This window comes from Rissa tridactyla, chromosome 13, assembly GCF_028500815.1.
Source record: "Rissa tridactyla isolate bRisTri1 chromosome 13, bRisTri1.patW.cur.20221130, whole genome shotgun sequence".
Taxonomy (NCBI): domain Eukaryota; kingdom Metazoa; phylum Chordata; class Aves; order Charadriiformes; family Laridae; genus Rissa; species Rissa tridactyla.
The window spans coordinates 5,364,531-5,384,101 of record NC_071478.1 but is presented as its reverse complement, the minus strand read 5'-3'; the positions used below and the strand labels follow the sequence as shown (position 1 = coordinate 5,384,101).

The 19,571-nt window shown below is 53.8% G+C and overlaps 1 protein-coding gene across 9 annotated transcripts; it reads right to left on the bottom strand.

Moving 5' to 3' along the window:
* Positions 1–34: 34 nt before the first annotated feature.
* Positions 35–18,601, bottom strand: CAMKK2 (calcium/calmodulin dependent protein kinase kinase 2). Of its 9 annotated transcripts, none has more exons than XM_054219173.1 (18): positions 18,438–18,601; positions 13,873–13,999; positions 12,946–13,435; positions 12,134–12,181; positions 11,660–11,713; positions 11,450–11,501; positions 10,535–10,668; positions 9,839–9,875; positions 8,994–9,015; positions 8,642–8,730; positions 8,217–8,416; positions 8,076–8,129; positions 7,500–7,573; positions 6,872–6,959; positions 6,530–6,625; positions 5,846–5,974; positions 3,765–3,865; positions 35–3,383 (listed from the first exon to the last, which is right to left on the bottom strand). In XM_054219173.1, exons 3-18 carry the CDS (start codon positions 13,384–13,386, stop codon positions 3,308–3,310), a joined length of 1,695 nt encoding a protein of 564 aa, XP_054075148.1. In that variant the 5' UTR covers positions 13,387–13,435; positions 13,873–13,999; positions 18,438–18,601; the 3' UTR covers positions 35–3,307. The 9 variants fall into 9 exon arrangements, 7 of the variants coding, with proteins under 7 accessions (XP_054075148.1, XP_054075152.1, XP_054075150.1 ...); XM_054219177.1 differs by having other exon boundaries at positions 35–3,380; XM_054219175.1 differs by lacking the exon at positions 18,438–18,601 and adding an exon at positions 14,886–14,958.
* Positions 18,602–19,571: the final 970 nt, after the last annotated feature.

The window sequence follows — 19,571 nt, the reverse complement described above, 5'->3', positions numbered from 1 at the left end:
TGGTTCCACTTGATCAACTAACTCTGGATTTAGTTGCATGTCATTTATTTCAACTTGTACAGAGAAGCTTGAACAGCTGTGTGGAAAAACACTTAGGTTTTTTTTTTTTTTTCTTCTTAGGTAATATAATTTAAAAGTGGTAAATACACAGTATTTAAACTTGATACACCTGATAAAGTTAAATGCATAATAAAGGGGTAGGAGTGAAACACAAGCCTCGGTCATTAAACAAACAGTATAAAAATCAGCAATAGTTCAGGACCTTAGAAAAGAAACAGATCAATTGCCTGATAGGTAAGAGGGGACGACCAAGAAAAACTACTCGAGACAAGAGGCCTGGTTTCCCCTTAGCACTTTCCTGTGTGCTTTCAGAGCCAAAAAGGCTTAGTACCCAGCATGAAGCCTACAGTCAGCACTGGGCTTGCTTGAAAGGAAGAGAGTTGGGGAAATCAAGCTATAGCCCGGTTCCAAGGCACAAGCAAAATGTTTACCTCACTAGAAGAAAAAAAGCTAGCTTTACTACTACGGAACAGCCGCTAGGGAACTGAGCAGATTTTTATCTATATACAGTACAGCTTCTCTAACAGGTCATGCATTTTGCTAGCTCTTCCTCACACAGCCAAGCTTTATGCTTTCCAGAGAACTACTCAACAAGGAAAAAAATAATCTACATCGAGTTTCTTTCAGAAACGTGCGTTTGGCTGCAGCCCTACGGGAGCTGGCACTGAGAGACAATCATTTTGGAGAGCGCCTTAGGGAAGTGCTGAGCTTTGGGATCCTGATGAACTAAGCCCCTGCTAGCCATAAGACACCGATCTGTGGTAATATCTGAGGCCCAGGAACCGTGTGGCTGGGCATTGAGGAACTGGCACAGCTTATTCTGCTTAGAAGCTGTGTTGCACCTGGCAAACCTGTTTGAAAAATGTAAACTGTCTCGCTAGGCACCCGACAAATCACACCGGAGAAACGCAGCACAGAGCATCTCTACATCTCACCTGTAACAAAACACACCACACGCATTACAGCTATAAATAATCAGACCCACCCACCCCCCCTTTTTTTTTTTCTTTTTTTTTTTTTTTTTTTTGGCAGAATGAGTTCATTTACAAGGTTAGAGAACCCAGCTGCCCACTCGCATGCATTTCCGCAACGAAAAGTCCTGTTCAGGAAAGGGGGAGCAGGCAGCTGCAGTAGTGCTGGCACCTACGTTACCCGTTTGGTTTCCCCATAGCTGAAGCTGCAGGTCTTTGGCATAGCCTCGGACTACAACGGGAGGAAAACAGTGCGTGTCTTATGGCTCCAAACTCCGTAGTACTGCTCCTAAACCACGAACCATCATCACTGGCTTCGGAGAGAGGCCATCAGCACAATGTTTCGGTAAGAAATTGCCGTTTAGGGGGAGCATTGCTTCAAGTGCTCAAAGGATGTAAGGGACAGTTTGTGTAAGCACCTGCACATTTCCTAACGCTACACCGGCTTTAACGAAGCCCCGTCCTAACCAGGAATTACCGGGCTGGGTCTGACTGCAGCAGGGCCAAGGACCTCAGCACGCTGCTGCTCGCGGTGCCCAAGATCAAGGAAGACAAGGGGACGGTCACTTCCAAAGGCAGGGCACCCCTGGCCAGGGTTCGCAGGCGGAGATCTTACCAGTAACTAAAAAATACTTGGGTTTCTTAGTGCCTTTTTCCTCAGGGCGAAGAATTACACCTTAGCAGTCCCTTACATGCTTGGGACATTCAAATCGTCCCCCTCTTTCAGGTACACCATCGTTTTAAATGCCTCGTTCAAGGTCACACAACCGCACCAAGCTGAGAAGAGGTCAGACCTTTTCCCTGCCCGTCCCATGCTCTGTCCACGAAACAACTGTACTTACTTACCGTGACCCCTTTCCTCAAGCAAACCCCGACTCTTCTCCGGCTCACCCACACTCTGCCCTTCTCCGGCTTTGTCCGAGCACAGAGAACTTGGGAAAGTGAGTCTGGACGCCAGAGTCTCTCCCACCACACAATAGATTATTATTTTTTTACAAGCACCACAAAATAATCAGAGTAATCTGACTGAAGGCGAAAGAGCTCTTCATAAGAAACAACCCATGACTTAGGTATACACTTAATTTACTAACAAGCCTCTGATCCACAGGCATTCACAAATTACTGGTAACGAACTTGCAAAAAATACATAGCATTGGCCCCAAAATCCAGATTAAGAGTTTGGAAAACAAAAGTTTCTTTGAAAATTACTAGCTAATCTAAGTGTTTCATTAAGATCTTAAATTCTAAGCAAGCCCTAAGTCTATACTTAAAAAATAGCATAAGTTGTATTATTTTTAATTGTAGTAAACCATGTAATGTACATGGAAGTGAAGGATTTTACCCTGAATTTTATATTTTATAATATATCTACCTAGCTCAAGTAAAAGGTTTAGAAACAAACTGCTGTTAGTGCTTCTCTGCTGTTCAAAACAAACATTCAGCCAAACACCACCTTTCACTCGTATGTCTGCAGCAAAAATAGTTCAGACTGAACTTAAGCCCTTAAATACCTTTTCCTTTCATACACTGAATACTCAACTTACCAAGGCCTAGTCACACCAAGACCTTAGGAAAGGCGTTAATTACCTTAGGAGGTAATTAAGCTCACGTTCTGAACGCCCCGAAGATGCTGTTTAATACAACTTGGCTCACAAAGGCAGGCATTCTTTAAAAAGCTGAAAAGGTGGGTTTTTGCTTTGTTCCCATGCAGTTAAAAAGGTGTCAATTAAAAACAAACGACGAGAAATAGATGCAACAACATTTCCGGTAGGTCGTGAAGTCTCAAAGTGCCCACGTGTAGTTTTTACTGCTGTGTTTGCCACTTGGCAAAAGCTTCACCCTTCCGCGTGTGCCCGCCGACGGGCATACAACACCCCTGGGACGCTGGCGTTAGTCCCCGGAAATTATTTGGCATTAAAACCAGGTAAAAGCAGTTCCAAATGCATTTTTGTTTGACTGCTTTGTTTTGGTTTGGTGGTTTTTTTTTGCAAAGCACTGTTGCTGCTCAACACGGTAGCTCACCTCTCTGCTATCAGCCAGCACCTTTCCCACAAGAAGTCAGCGGTCCAAGCGATCGGAGATGTTCAATGTTTATGACAAGGAGTCGGATGTCTTGTAACATGCTGCTATGTAAGCTCTACATCCAGCATTATACTGAAATAGCGCCGTGTCATGCTGTGTTTGGTGTAGGCTCTGTTAACGTCACTCATCCTCAGCCGCACACTTTAATGACGTGCCCCGGTCCGAGCTGTTGAACAGAACCATAAAGTCGATGCTCACGAAAGAAGTTCCTCCTCTCCCACGTTGGGCAAGTCGTTGCATTTCAGATTGTCTTGGCTGCCTTGTTTCCTGCTTCAAAAGGAAATAAAACAGTTGCTGAGCGACTCAGAAAAAGGCAAAGCAGACAATGAGACACCAGCATCTGCCCCTGCCCCGCCAGGGGACCTTTGGGACCCTGAGCATGTGTCATCCCCCCCCAGCTCCCCTGTAACAGGCTGGAAGTGCCATAGAAAAATGCTTTTCAGCCCATCGGAGGGGCGGGATGTGCCGTGTCACAAAAAACATCCCACAAAGTGGTTATGGGTCAGACAGAGGGTGCGTGAAGTTCCTAGTCATGGCCCCACACGAAAGGTGTCAAAGCCCAGCTCCTCAAATTCTCCTCCCGTGCTTTGCAGCAATTTCCAGAGCACAAGACAAACTGCAAATGTCCTTTCGGGCCACGATGACACTTACGGCAGCAGGTTCCCAGGGGCAGACAAAGACCGCTCCTCCCTCCTGCTCCCCTCGAATGGGTTCCCAAAGGATCGCTTCCGGATCATCGTTTTAACCAAGATCTGCAAGACCAGATTGGAGCTCGTCAGGGGTGCTACCGCTTTCCTTGCATTCAAGAGCAACAGGAACACCCAACTCTCATGCCCAGGTAATTAAGAAAACTAGTGAAAGAAGCAACTCAAAGTTCTCTTTTTTAAAAAAACAAAACCAAACCAAAAACCACAGAAGGAAGCACGTTTACAAGTCTCCAGTTGCTTCATACAGGGGTTGTATTCTTGTCTGAAACCCACAGTGCCACAACCGAACACGCAGATGAGAGCCACGCTAAGTGTGAGAGGCTGGAAAGCAGAGCAAAGCCAAGTCTGGGAAGATTTTCTCCCCCCAGAAGTAGGTTTTACTGATCACTGCCTCCAGTACCTGCAAAATCCCAGTTCCCTGTGATTACCTGTTAGAAGAATTCATTGGAAAGACAGAGGGGAAGGAAGGAACCGGCACAATTTTGCCTTAACGTTTACTAAAACCAAGCTGAAACACTGGCCGTTTGTCTAGCTGTGGCTGCAAAACACAAAGTTACCCAGCGTCGGCTGCAATCGGAGCCTGCTGGGAACAGAGCAAGTGTCGGGGTTCTTCCCAGGCAACCCCCAAGTTATTTTGCTGATGGGAGCAGAGAACAGCGTGAGCAGTGTTGGACCCCGCCTCGGCACGTGCATCCCGCTCTGGGAACCTCTGGGTTCATTTGGGATTGCTTCTTGTCTGTCTGTGCCTTATTTATCTGCTCACCACCGTGCACCGAGAGCCCTTAACGTCTGAAACGCGCACGACAGCAGGGTCCCGCGGGGGAAGGCATTTTATGCGAGAGTTGAAGCCATATGAATCTCGTACTCGAGCGTTAACGCCTGCAGCGGGATGCGCAAAGATCAGGCACCGGAGGGCGATTTTGAATAACAAATGCAAATGGGAAAATACACGATCTGCCTGGAGGTGGTGCGTTATTTAAGAGGCAAGAGTTGCAGTAAAACCTCCTTTGCCCTCAGCTGTGCTAAACACACCTGGATTTTCAACCGGGCTGGGAGCATTGAGCCATCCTCCCTGCATGGCAGCAAGTCACCTCCGAACACGAGAAAGGGGGGAAAACCCCTCATCAATGGTGATTTCCTTAGAGCAAGATCTGTTTTTTCAGCTTGAGCGGCGCAAGGCACATTTGCATATTAACGTATCTGCAGCTGACGAGACTTCCGCAGGGTACGGAAGCAGGAGAGAGCTCCAGAAATGGAGCCAGACATGGGCACAGCCACGAGATGGAAAAGGGGCTTCAAAGGGAGACGTGTACTTCAAAAAAATCACAGTCTGGGTGTCTACAGGCAGATAACGCCGCGCCAGGGAAGTGCAAATCACCGCTCGCTGTTTCTCCTAGCATAAGGGCTAGTGGGCACCCAAAGAAATCATTAGGTTCAAAACCCAAAAGGATTTCACTTTCCACGCAGGGCAGGGTTACGCTGTGGTTCTCACCACCACAGTGGGTTGCAGAGAATAGAAGTGTGAGCTTGAAAAGAGATGAGATGAATTCCCCGAGAATAGCTCCAGGCGGGGGCTGGCGCACACCGTGGCCCAGATAAAATCTCCACCCCGGGAAGCTCCCACGGTCCCTACGGCCAGATGGGCAGAGCAGGGCAGGAGCTCCTCATGCCTGGCCAAAACACCCACTCCTGGCCACGGGCAGGTCCTGGACCAGAAGCTCTTTTGCCCTGAGCAAATACAGTGATTTTTCGGCAGCCAGATCAAGCGCGGAGACCGGCAACCCGCTGACAGGTCCCTTTGGGACCGCTCTGAACTATTCCCCCGCACCGTGGGGTACGGCCACCTCCAGCGAGATGCTGACACCCCGTCTTGAAGCACTTGTTTCTGGGCAAGGGAAGGTCTTTGCTCTAATCCTGCCCAAAGCTTTTGCCCTTCAGGATCAAGCTCCGTCTGCTCGGGATGGCCCCGGGAGGCAGCAGGGTCCCTGGTATGTGCCTGCAGACCATCACCTCCCCCCTACTCACCACGGTGGCCAGGCTGGGGATGTGCTTGACCGAATTCTCCACCTCCTCCTCCGTCACCTCGACGAGGGTGCAGTTCTCATCCTCCGTGGGCAGCAGCTCCGCTCCGTTCTTGGTGACCCAGGGGTGCAACTTCAATTAATAACACAGCCTGTCAGGAACGATTTCCTCTTTTTCGTAACTCAAACACCACCAGCCTGGCAAACGCATCTCCTCACCCAAGCTATGGCCCTTACATGCTCCTGAGATACCAGGGAGCAAGGGAGAGATGTGCCATGTCACCGATGAGCCAGCTCACCCCAGCACCGCTGGGAATAGCTAAGCCCGGAGCAGAAAATGCCACAGTGCAGCTCATCCGGAGCCAGCGCTGGCCCCATCTACGCAACCAAGCAATAACCTTGGTGACCTACAGCACTGGGCATCTCAGTGGGTTTTAGGGAAGAAGACCTATTTTCACTCTCATCATATGGATGAACAGCACCAAGAGGCAGGAGTGATTTATTCAAGAGCGTGTGCATGAGCAGTAGTGATGGGGGGAGACCCACCAAGCCCTAGTCTTGGGCCTGAATTAATCCACGACAGAGGCAGAAACCCTTCTTTCTCCTTGCCCACACACCTGGCATCTTGGGCGGCCGCAGGAGGAGCACAGAACGGTTCAGCAATTCCCCCGCAATCCTTTCCCCCTACCTTAGTCTCCATTTTCTCAGCTTCTCGCCCCTTCCAGGCTCCTGCAGGGGCGGAGGACCAGAAATCTCCTGCGAAAGGCTGTTGCACAGTACTTTCCTGGTAGCAGAGGAAATACTGTACTCAGGGGAATTCCTTTTGCCTGTGACTTCTGTAGGCGCCAAAGGTCCCAAAGCTGAGTAGATCCCGGAGCAGGAGAAGGATCTGGGACTTACCTGCCCAGGGGCCCTGGGCACAGGGGCAGGACCTAACCTGGCGCGATCAAGCTGACTCCCAAAAAAAGCCAAGCAAGGAGAACCCAACAGAAGTGAAGCCACAGCCCACACCAGCAGCTTGGGTCAGTACCTTGATTTCTGGAACCGAAATCCTAGATTCAGGATTTTTATCCAGCATCCGTGTAATCAAATCCTTCAAGAAGTCCGTAACTTCTGGCCTGGGGAAAGAAGAGGGGAGAAATGAGACAGGGAAGGGAGTGGATGCTGCCTCCCTTCTTCCCCTCAGTGCCAGCCACTGATGGCCTTCCTGGGCAGACTGGGGCCGGACCCCAGCCCCGGCAGGGGTCCAGCTCCGGGTACTCATACGCTCAGGTGCCACACCTTCCTTCCCAAACGCCCCCAAAGAAGCAAAATATCCCCTTTTTGGGCAATCCGAAGTCTGATCCCACGTGTACGGGGCTGGAAGAGCCCGACATCAATTCCACCCAGGCTAAAACCCAACAGGCAGCGACTGCAGAGGTTAATCTGTTCCCTCTGTGACTTCAATCACTCCTTCTTCAGCAGCTGCAAACCAGGAGATGTTGCCTTCACATTTAATGCAAAAGAAGTTTTCCAGGGCCAAGGGCCAGAGAAGGGCTCAGAGCCCCAGTTTTGCAAAACCGCAGCAAAGCAGGGCCAGACCCACCCCGGCAGTGCCCGAGAAACGACTCAGAAGAGCTTTAAAACAAGGGCTGAGGGTTGGGTTTTTGGGTACTTACTGGTCTGGGAACTCCAACGTTTGGGTCTTGATTTTATTGTGTAAACTCAGGATCCTTTCATCCATAAAAGGGCACTACCACGAAGGAAAAAAAAAAAAACAACAACAAAAAAAACAATGAGAAAAGCAACAACCTCTGTTAGGAAGCAGCAGTGGGGCAGCCAGTCAAGCATCGGGATCTCGTAGAGTTTGATGGAGAGCAAGGAGCCAGTTACTGGGAAATACTGGAAGGTTTCCTATTATATCAATGTCTTCTTTTAAACGCAAAGAAAATAATATTTGACTAAAAATGATGACATTACTACTACAGCTCCTTTCCTAAAAAATCTGGCCAGGCATAGAATTTTTTTCCCCTGGGAAAAAGAGAAACACATCCCTTTTGGCTGCTCCCATCCCGCGGACAGGCAGAAGTTTCCCATTTCCACCCACACATCCCTGTCTCCCTTTGGCAAGTCCCAACTGCTCGAACAGGGGTGAAAGCTGCAAATCCCACCGCGTCCCCGGCATGTGGGAGGCACATGGCAAACGCCCTCCCCCCCGGACCACCAACAGCGCTGGAAAAAACCAATCTCATTACCTGCCCAAACACAAAGCAGTACAGCGTGATCCCCATGGCCCAGACGTCCAAAGCCTGCGGAGAGGAGAAAACACAGTTCGAGCTGCAACAGACAGTGTGTACAAAGATTAGTGCAAAACCCCTCAAATCGCTATTAAATACCTTTCCAGAGAAGATCTTCCTGGTTTCCGACAGCGTCTCTGGTGCCATGAAGGCGGGGGTGCCCACCGTGTTGGTTAAGAGGGCATCGGCTCCCTTGAACTCGTTGCTCACTCCAAAGTCAGCAATTTTGACGTGCCCGTCTTCCCCCACGAGGAGGTTGGAAGGTTTAATATCCCGGTGGATTATCTTTTGATAGTGCACTGCAGCCAAAGGAGAAACAAGCAATTCAGCAGCAGCAAAGGAGCCAGGAAGCCCCGTGCAGCTGTAAGCCTTCTGCTAACCACCACCAGCCCCGGCTTCTAAAAGCCTTGTGCAGTAGCATGAGCCACTGGAAATGGCACCGTACACCAGCAGAAAGTCCAGCCCTGGGTGTTTAAAAAAAAAATTAAAATAAGAAATCCCTTCCTTTTCGCACAGACACTCACAGTATTCAATGCCCTTGATCAGATCCTGGAAGTAGAACCGAGCCTGGTCCTCGCTGAGAGGTTTCAGGGTTGGGATTTCCATCACGGGGCTGCAAAGGCAACAGAGAACGGAGGTCGTTCCCCATACAGATGTGTTGAAACAGGTCCTAGAGCCTTTGCTGCCAGCCAGCAGCAACGTGGCCTCAAATGGAGGTGCGCACGGTGGGGTACAGAACTGTAACTGGGTTGGGGAGGTGCTACCCAAACCCATAGGAGACCCACCATGAACCTCCCCATCCTGCGCCCACCTCAGGTGGCAAACCCGTATCACGTTCATGCTTTAGTAGGTTTCAATCTGGAATTCAATACTCACCCTTGCTTCACCAGTTCAAACACTGAAACACAAAAGCGAAGGTGATTACCGGTCACTTACAGGTTAGAGCTCCTGCAAGCACAGTCCCAGCACAAAAGCAACTGTTCTGATGACGAAAGTTATGAAAACAATATCATTTTTTTAAAAAAAAAAAAAAGAGATGCTATCTTATGCAAGGTACACACCGTTTTGCACACTTCTATCTTCAACTAAGGGGATGCTGCCAACTACCTTCTTAATGCTGCAGCTTCAGCATCACCGAATACCCCCCCCCGAAACCCTCGGTTTGCCTGCAAGACTGAGGCCCAGTCCACGCTGCGAGCAAAGCTCTGCACTTGGCCATGAAGGCATCACACGCTCCTCTGCTAGTACAGGCTGATCATACATGATGGAAAAGGAACGCCTCCTCCAAAAGCACGTGTATTTACATCAAGCAAACCACTGCAGTCTGCAAGACAGGTTGGGAGGGAGCTCATTTGTACAGTGGATAACTAACACGTGCCTTGTTCTCGAAGCCAAAAAAAAAAAGCTCCTTTCTAGCAGCCCAGCTTCAAAGCTGAGAACATAAATGCTGGTACCTCTCATGGCAAAGCATGCCCTGATGTCGAATTAAAGCCTATAAAGTGCTATAAAGCACTCCCATCTCCTTTCTGAACCCAGACTGGATCCCGTTTGCTCCGACCATTGGAGGGGATTTGCTCCTCCAGCACACCCAGGCCATACCCGCTCTGGAGGAGGGACCCAACCCCATACGCAGCTGCCCCAAAATGTGGGGTAACACTTTGTCCTGTCAAACCCCCATCCCGCCGACACCCCACGAGCGCCGCAGGGCAGCGGGCACTCACCCATGTACAGGTGGTCCTCGCCGGGGTCATCCAGGACCTGCCGAAAAGAGCAGAAAGGAAATTAAACAGCACCAAAAAAACCTTGCAAATTAAACACTGTGATTTTTTTTTTTTTTTACTTAGCGGCCATCTCAATTCTGCACCATCTGCGCCATTAGCATGGTCTGCTAATCTCCCGGCTTCTACCCACAAGGAGTGGGGGAAAAAAAGAGGACAGAGATATAGCTGTACTGCAAGGAAGTAAATATTTAAAACACACAGGAAGCATCATCTGACTCATGAGCCAAATAAACTCCAGCCTGCCCATCCTTAACTCTTGATTTTTGGACTGTTTCATACAGTCAGGGGGTGGAGGGCAGGGCGGCTGCACCACAGAACCAGCAGAAACACCAGTTCCTCCCCAAAACCCATCTGAGCACTTGTTTCCTTCAAGGAAGCCACACATTTCTGCATTTCCCTTTCCAGGCAGGGAAGAAAAAAATCCTCTTTTGAGAGGGGAGAAATAAAAAACCTTTGAAACCACAGAAAACACAAGACCCCTGTAGTCAGGACCTGCCACAGCCATCCAGTCCCTCTGCGGTCTCTCCCCTCCACCCAAGCCACCGTGTAGCCCATCCCCACAGCATCCAGGCTCTTCCACGCTCGGGGTGGGTTTTGGGAAGGGGTAGCCATGGCACATGGCCAGCCGGCACCCACCTCCACCAGCTTCACCACGTTGGGGTGGTCCAGCTTCTTCAGGATGGCGATCTCCTGGTAGACCTGCTCGATGGGCCCTTTGGGCTGCAGGCAGCCCTCGGAGGCAGCCTTGGCCCCGCGGGGCGGCGGGCGGCCTGCGGAAAGGCAAAGATGGGGTGTCCAGTCAGGAACGAGCCCTCAGGGTCCCCAAAACATAGAACCATAGAATGGTTTGGGTGGGAAGGGACCTGTAAAGGTCATCTAGTCCAACATCTTCAACTAGATCAGGTTGCTCAGAGCCTCGTCCAACCTGATCCTGAATGTTCCCAGGGATGGGGCATCCACCACCTCTGTGGGCAACCTGGGCCAGGGTTTCACCACCCTCATTGTAAAAAAATTCTTCCTTCTATCTAGTGTAAATCTCCCCTCTTTTAATTTAAAACCATTCCCCCTTGTCCTATTGCAACAGGTCCTTCTAAAAGGTTTGTCCCCATCTTTCTTATAAGCCCCCTTTAAGTACTGAATGGCTGCAATAAGGTCCCCCCGGAGCCTTCTCTTCTCCAGGCTGAACAGCCCCAACTTCCCTCAGCCTGGTGCTCCAGCCCTCTGATCAATTTTGCGGCCCCGCTCCAACAGCTCCGTGTCCTTCTGATGTTGGTGGCCCCAGTGCTGGAGGCAGCACTGCAAGGGGGGTCTCCCCAGAGCAGAGCAGAGGGGCGGAATCCTCCCCCTCACCCTGCTGGCCGTTCTGCTGGGGATGCAGCCCAGGGTGCTGCTGGCCGCCTGGGCTGCGAACACATTGTCAGCTCGTGTCCAGCTTTTCATCCACCAACACCCCCAAGCCCTTCTCCTCAGGGCTGCTCTCCATCCCCTCATCCCCCAGCCTGCGTTGACGCCGGGGGTTATGCCCCACCCTAAAGCTGTTGTGCCACTTACGGGGGAATCCCGCCTGTCTCATCAGCTTCTTTTTGGAAAGAACCTTCATTGCCTGCAAGAGGGGAAAAAAACATGGGATTTAGGGCAAATCAAGGATAAAATAGGGCTGGCAGGACGGGGCCAGCACAGAGCTGGGCAGGGAGTCAGCGGAGGGGATCCATCCTCATCCCACCCACCCCGCTGCAGGCTCCGGGGCCGTGCACTACTCACATAGTAGGTGTTATCGTCCTCGTTGTAGGCCAGCTTCACCACCCCGTAGGAGCCCTAGAGAGGGGCACAGCCATGGGGGACCAGTTAGGGACAGTCCACCGAAAAAACCCAACAGCACCAAAATGGGCCCCAGGCTCCACCGTAAACCCGGCCCCACCGGGATCACGGAGCTGGTGGGCGACGCTGGGAGTAGCAGGGTGTAGGCTCTGGCATCACACCACCAGCAAAGAAAAGGTTCAAATGCCCCATATCATTGGAGGGAGGGGGAATGGGGAAAATTAATAATAATTTAAAAAATATACGCTATTCAATTGGCGCCACCCAGAAGAGACCAGTGTCACAGCGAAGAGCCGGATGAGTTGCCGTGGAGAGCAGCTGAAATTGCGTCTCAGCGGCTCGGCGGCAAAAGCGGGCCCAGCACCCTCCCACCCCGAATCCCCCCATCCCACCCCAAACCCGGCCAACAACACTCACCTTCCCGATCTCGTCCTTCAGCTTGTACTGGTTGAGCTGCACACAGTCCTGGGGGGAGAGAGAGGGGGTCCGACATGAGCCACGACACCGCTCGCCTCTGCTCTCCTCCTTTTAAATCTCCGGCAAAACTTCCTCTGCAAACTCCGGCCCTGCTCCGCTCTGCCCGGGCACCGCTCGGCGCTGGGCAGCTTTGATTCATGACCCATAAACGCCAGCCGCCCGGCCACGCGCCGGTGTGTTTATAGACGGCTAATTGCAAATGTTAACAGCCAGGCAGGCAATATTGTCTGCTCACATGGAATGAGAGCGCACGACGGGCGGGCGGTGGTGGGGATCAGCAGCCGGGAGAGCCCTGGGGGGGGTTTAATGCCGGTGACCCAGCACCGAGTATTTTTCTTCTGGGCAAAGCAGCCGCTTGCTGCCTGTTTTCTGGCAGGCTGGGGCCAGGCAGGGCCCTTTTCTCTTTAGATCTCAGTGGCTCTCTCTTTTTTTTTTTTTTTTTTTTTTTATTTTTAAGGGGGGAGAAAAAAGAAAATCATGGTGTGCCACCAGCTCCCCCCGAAACGCAGCCACGAGAGCTGGTGGCATCTACAAAAGGCACAAAACGTGGCGAGCTGCTGGGTCCCACATCCCTGAGGGCTGTCCCCATGGACAAGGATGGACCAGGACATCCCCCCGCCTCCCGCTGCACATCTGTAGATGTGCCGCAGGGTTTTATCCCAAAAAACCAAGCAAGAAGCAATGCCATGGTGGGCGAAAACCAGGTGGATGGGGGCATGAGAACCGCAGGAGTAGCGATGATCCCCCCTCACCTGCAGTCCCGTGATGGATACGCGGTTCGACTCCACCGTCGGCCGCCGTGGCAGCCGCGGGGAGGAGTGTGGGGACGTCACCGGAGAGTAAGGAAGGGACGGGTAGATGAAGCGTTCGTTGGCGCCGTCGTCGCCGTTCCCAGGCGAGCGGGCAGGCTGCGACCGCTCCTGCAGCGAGAGCTTTCGGCCAGAGAGGTGCAGCTTCGCCCTCGGCTCCCGGCCGTCCCCAAAACCCTCGTCGCCGGGCGTGTTCATCTCCTCCTCCTCGCTCGCGCTCCCCGTCGCGTCGTACTCGGTCACCACGATGAGCGAGGCCATGCCGGGGCGGCAGGGGTTCAGCGGCGGGGGGTCCCGGGGAGCCCCGGGCACAGGGCGGCCGCAGCCTCCGTCACGGCAGAGGGGCCGCAGGGCGGTCGAGCTGCCGGGGACACATGATGGCATGGTGCGACCGACGGCCTCATCCCGGCCACGCTGCGACAGGGAGGCGTGCCTGCAAACACAGGGAGGCTCAGCTGGGATCCCCCCGGAAAGTAGGATTTTCTCCCACCGGTCATTACTCTACAGATCAATTTGTTCATCCCGGAGGGGATGGGGCAAAGCCAAGGGCAGCGGCGCAGGACGGCACCGGGGCCGGGCACCCACCCTGTCACGGGGCAGACCCCAAGAGGGGGCCAGCCTCAACTCCCAGGCTGCTCCTTCCACCCCTCCTTTATTGAAACACCTCCAGGGAACACCGAACCCACCTTCTCCACTACAGAAACACCCCAAAAAGGGGTATTTTACAGGAGCAGGATCAGGCCCTGCACTATGCCAGCATAAATATCACTCAATTCCTTGCTTTGCTGCTTGGTCCCACAGTCGGAGTGGGCACATCTCTGTCAAACACCCCCCAAACGAAGCATTTCAGGGGCACAGGGACCCACTTACCAAGCGTGGGGTGCAGGGTCAGCCCCCCCGGCTCACTGCCTCCTCCCACAGCCCATCATCGCCAGCGATTTCTCTTCCTCCCCCCGGGTTCCCTGTGGCCGCCTCTGCAAAAATCAGGTTCCTGAACCTTGGGATAAATGAGAAAGCGGTTCTGTTAGCAACAAAGAATTAAAAATATGTGTATATATAAATAAATAACAATTTTAAAAGGGGAGAAAACAGTGTAATCCACACATGCTGGGTGCCCTGCAGCAGTCGGGGCAGTTTGACGGTTGGTTGTAAACCATCGCTCTTCCCTGCCACGATGCCGGTGCTGTTTTTAATTTCTAGGTTAATGAGAATTTTGCTGCAGAAGCAAGTAAAAAAAAAAAAAAAAAAAAAAAAATCCTGAAACAAACAGCCCAGAAGCAGGAACAAGGTTTGAGGCGTTTTTCTGCCTGGTTCCCACACCTCAGCGAGGCGGCCGGTTAAAATTAGCTCCACTCATCTCCATTGAAGTTTCCGTGCTGCACCCGCAGCACAACCGCTCTGGATCAGCCCCGCAGAAATTACCGGTCAAGCACAGAAATCAAATCGTCTCCCCCTTCCCTCCAGGCTCACAATGGCCTAATTGCTGTTTTCAACGCAAATCTATAAACCGGAGCTTTTTTGCTCAAGCGGGATCAGCCCGGAGCTAAAGCTGACCCAGCCCCGCTCGCTGCTTCGAGGCGCAGAGAAACGCAGGGGATGCGAAGGCTATAAATAAGCCGACGAGCAGCAACAAGGACAAACTATTTCAGAAACGCCGCGTTTCGCGGGCCTGAATCCGATCCCGGCTGGGGCTTTGCTGGGCAAGAGAGCCGGGAGCCGCCAGCTGAGCTGAGATGGGGCTCCACATCTCGAGCACCGTGGCTGCAAAACTCCCCCCGCCCCGGTGCTGCTGGCAGCCACGGCAGCGTGTTTTAATGCACTCCCAAAATGGATTTGAATAAACAGGCAGCTCCCCCCATAACCCCGATTCGCCCTGAACCCACCGGGATGCATCCTGAGGCCGGTTGCCATTTGCCTGGCTTGCTTTGGGCACCCGGCCAGCGGGCACATATAAATAGCCGTCCCCCGAAGCCGGAGCTGATCCCGAACGCCGTGCCCTCTACCCTCACCATGCACCGTGGCCACACCAAAAAAGGCAGCTCATGGGGGCGGCCCTGGGATGAAGCCACCCCAGGAGCATCACTGGCCACAGCGGCCATCCCTGGCCACAGCACGGCACAGCCGGGCATCCCACCCTGCCCCAACAGCATCACCTGCACCTGAATTCCCAAGGGTTCGCGCTAAACTTTGCCGGGCTGGGGCAAAACTGAGCGATGAAGGTTTCGCCACACTTGGGGGAAGAGCATGCCCTGGCCGGCGGGAGTTAATTGGCTTGACCAGGATAAACATATCAGAGCTGATTAATTGGAGCAGGCTTCCCCACGCTCTGTAAACAGGCTAAAAGTCAACCAAGCACCATCGTAACATCAGCTAGGGTGGAAAATCGGAGAGGTTTTTTTTTCCCCTTTGCATGGGTGCAAAGGGGCCGAGCACGGGGTTTTGCAGAAATTGCCCTGTGAGATGGTTCCTTCCCTGAAAGAAACCCAAAATTGGGATCGTGCTGTTGAACGCAGCCCCGTGGGACATGGAATAACTACTAACAATAAGGCAGCCAATTGTCCTTAATAAGCACACGGGGAGGAGAACCGACGTATTCCCAGCCAAAGGGAAAACCAAAATAGCTGGAATGGGGGGAATAAACCCAAAAAGGGGAAATATAGCCCAGGGGCTCTGGCACCACCAACCCACCCAGGTCCTCGCCCAGGGAAAAGCGGCACATTCTGGTATGAACTCCAGCAGATCCTTATGTAAAAGCGAGCAGCACATGCCCACAAAATCCTCAGGAAATGTAACAGCCTGGTGTATAGGAATGATTTATCGGCACGGCTTTTGGCTGCAATCCGTATATAACCCATAGCGGCTCCAGCAGGATTATCGAAGCAATCAGTCTCACATCTAATTCAGCAAGGAGAGGGATATTAAAATGAAAAGAGGTCTGTGAAACCCTGGCAGCGGCTCTCCCTCTCGCTCAGCATCCACGTGGCTTTAGCGGAAACAAACGGGAGCGAAATCAGCCCCCGTGAGGAGGAAGTGATTTTTACAGCCCCCTCCTGCCACCCCAGCTCTGCTGTGAGCATGTGGCCCCTGCCTGGTCCCCACTGGGATGCGGCCGCCTACGATGGGAATACGCCGACCGGTTCTGGAGGCGCAGAGGGTGACGCCTTGCAGCCAGCACTGGCCGCACAGATTTAAAACTCAGTGTAGGGATACACTGGCCAGTCCTTCCCTCCCTGGAGCTGTTTCTCTACCCAGGAGCAGGGCGGGTGATGGGACAGTGCCCCCGGCTCCCGCCGATGGCCACACGCTTGCCTTCCCCGCCCCCGACACACTTCCCTCCGGCAAGGCCAGATGCGGTGTCAGGGTTCAGACCCTCCCAAGGGAGCAAGACTTGGTGGCAGCTCCGGCAGCAACACCTCCATCCATCCTTCCATGGGAACCCGCTCATGCACTGCAAAACAAGCCGTTCATAACAAAATTGAACACAAACCACCTAAACTGAGGCTGACTTTACTCGCAGAGCATCCTCTCCCCTGCTAACGCCAAAGGTCTGCGGTTAAAAGTTAACCGGGGCCAGCGCGCAGGGCAGTTATCGGCTCTCGCTGGGCAGAGTCCGGTGGCTATTTTGTTTTCCCTGGTCACTGTCAGCGGTGGAAGCGCCAGTGCCAAGAGCGGTGTCATCTGCAGCAACGGGGGCATCGATCACAGTTTCCCTTCCTACGGGCGAGCGCAGACCTTGCCAGAAATATATTAGTCACTGTAGTATACAAAGACCATATGCATCCCCGCCTGACTTTTAATGGAAAAAAATCTCTCAGCAGCTTCTCTAGAAGTCAGAGGACACCCAAAATAACAAGGTACTGGAAACAGGCACCCAGCCCCCATCTACGCTGGATCCCTGTGCCCAGGCAAAGCTTTTCATTGCCCCTGGGGCAAACAGAAGAGCCTCCTGCATTGCCTGGCCCATCCAACGCAGGGTGGAAAAAAACGAGGAAAAAATGCAAAGCCGGGCTGGTAGCATTGTAATGGCATCAAAAGCCAGTGGCAGGTTTCAATAGGAGTCAAAAAACATCTTTACCAAGGTTTTTTATAATCTTGATGATACCGCCTAATACTGCTTAAGCAATATATAATGAGCATCCCAAAACAAGTAAGCTTTGGATGTGGCGTTGAGCACAGGCCGGGATGAGCTCAGGGCACCACCATCACCTCGTCCAGCGCTGCCAAGTGGCTCCCGGCTCTCCTGGAAACAGCAGCTCCAGCCCGCGACGTCCAGGAGAGAGGAAACAAAAGCGGCTCTGCACTTTGTGAACACCACTTAAAAGACATTAGGGCTGAGTTGAAAGCAAAGCCTCCTCCAAATTACAGCCCCAATCTGATAACAGCCGCCTTCCCTGGCACGGCGCTGGTCAATCAGACACCCCTTACAGCGCTCTCAGGTTTTGTTGGGCGTTTTTCCCAAACCAAAGTGCTCATGGAGAGGAGCCAGGCGAGAGATGGGGCTCCTTCCCCCAGGAGAGGGGCTGCCTCTCTGGTTGGGGGCCATGAAGGCAGCTCCAGCACCCACAGCCATCACACACCCTGTCCCCAGTATGGTTTCCTTGTCCCCAAAGGATCTGGTCCTGTCTCTAGGAACGGTTTCTGCTCCTGCAGCACTGCACAGTGGCACGGTCAGCCCACAGCTCCACCGCACCAGCTTCCTGCGGTCATCCCACCACTGCTTTTGGTCTTTACTGTTACCTCCGTGCTCCCGGTGCTCCGTGCCACGCATGTGGCCGCAGGGCTGCGTCCCACCTCCTAACCACGCTCGGTCACTCAGCAACCCAACCTGTGGCTTCCCCTGAGACCTGGCCCCCGCACACAAGTCACTCCACCAACTCCATCCCCTCCATCTTCTCCTGGCCTCTCACTTGACCTTAAAAATCCCCTCCTTTTTCCAACCCCACGGCCTAACTCTCCCCCGTCCCCCTGCTGCGAGCCCTCGCCTCCCTGGGCAGGAGCCCCACGGGGTCTGCGCGACGCCTGGCGTGGTGGGGACGGCCACCACCCTGTCACATCCCCAAGCCTGGGATGCCGCCAGCCCATCGGCTACCAGCGGCACATGCCGGGGGCTGGTGGGCGGCCGAAGGCGAGCGGGAGCGGGATCCCTGCCGGGCCCGGGCGGCCGCCGCGGCGCGGCTCCTCCAAACGGGATGGGGAAACGACAGCACCGATCCCCCCATCGCCGAAACACCCGCACAGGCCGGGCTGCGAGCCCCGCGGGGGAGCCCTGTTGGAAGGAGATGCCGTTCTCTGCTCGGAGGGCATCCCCATCCCCGGCCCCAGCCGCCCACGCCCGCCGCCGCCGGTCCCTCCGGGCGCGGCTTTGTCTCCGCAGCCGCGGGCGCATCCTCCGCCCGGGCCCGCCCGGCCTCCCCGCCCACTCCCGCACCACCGACCTGGCGGGACGCGCCGCTTCGCCGGCGGGAGGGAGAGACCCCCGCAGACCCCGGAACCCACGGAGCCGCCGCCGCCGCCGCGCTGCCCTGCCCGCGGGGCCGGAGCGGGGCCGCCCGGCGCCGCCTTCGCTTTCGGTTCCGCTCCGGCGGCGGCAGCGAGGGAAGGAGGGAGGGAAGGGGGAAGGAGGGAGGAGGGAGGGAAAGAGGGAGGGAGGGAGGGAGGCCCCGCTCCGCCCCGGGGAAGGGGAGGTTTCCCCCCGGGGAGCCGCATCCTGCCCGCCCACCCCCATAAACCGTTCTTTGGGGTGGTTTGGCGTTTTGTTTTTTTGTGGGGTTTTTTGTTTTGTTTTTTGTTTTTTGTTTTTTTTTAATATTTTATTTCCCCCTCCGGCCGCTCGGCCCCGCCTTACCTCGCAGTGCAGCCGGGGGGCCCCGGCTGGTCCCGCTCCCCCGCCCCCGCGTCCCGGGGGGGCGCGAACGGCCGCGTCCTCCCGCCCGTCCCGCTGCTCGGCCGCGGCTTCGCCCCCTCTGCCCCTGGGCAAACGCAGGATTTCCAGCGTGGGTCCGCATGGGGTTTCCTGCATCACCTCCCCTGGACCGTGGCTCAGCGGTTGGGCGACGCTTCTGAAATCATCACCTAAAGGGGGTTTTAGGAACCAGTTGTTTGGAAATGTCACAGCGGCCACCGCCAGGCCACCACCACGGCTCCTGCTCGGGTTGCAGCTCTACAGCGCTGGGATGGGGGAAACGCTGCCACGCGGGCACGGCCTTTAACTCCCCGACTGGCACCAGCCCTTCATAAACATCTCCCATGCTTTCTCCATGCTCATTATTTGTTTTTTCTTATCGAGTACATTCCCATCAAGCACCATTCTTGCGCTGAGCTCACCTGCCTTTTTCTGATCAACTCTTCTTTCCATGAGGCAACAGCTTTAACCTCGAGCAGATGCGACTACCATGGCTGGCACGAACCCTTGTCCTCATTTTGCTTCGAGATCCATTTGTGGTCGCCACTTCAGCATTGTAGGGCTTCCCGGAGTAGAGCCGTGCTTCCATGCGAGCTCTATGGATAAACACTGCTATTTTGACCAGGATCTTGAAAGCCACTCTAGAAATCAAGTTTGTGCACTTACT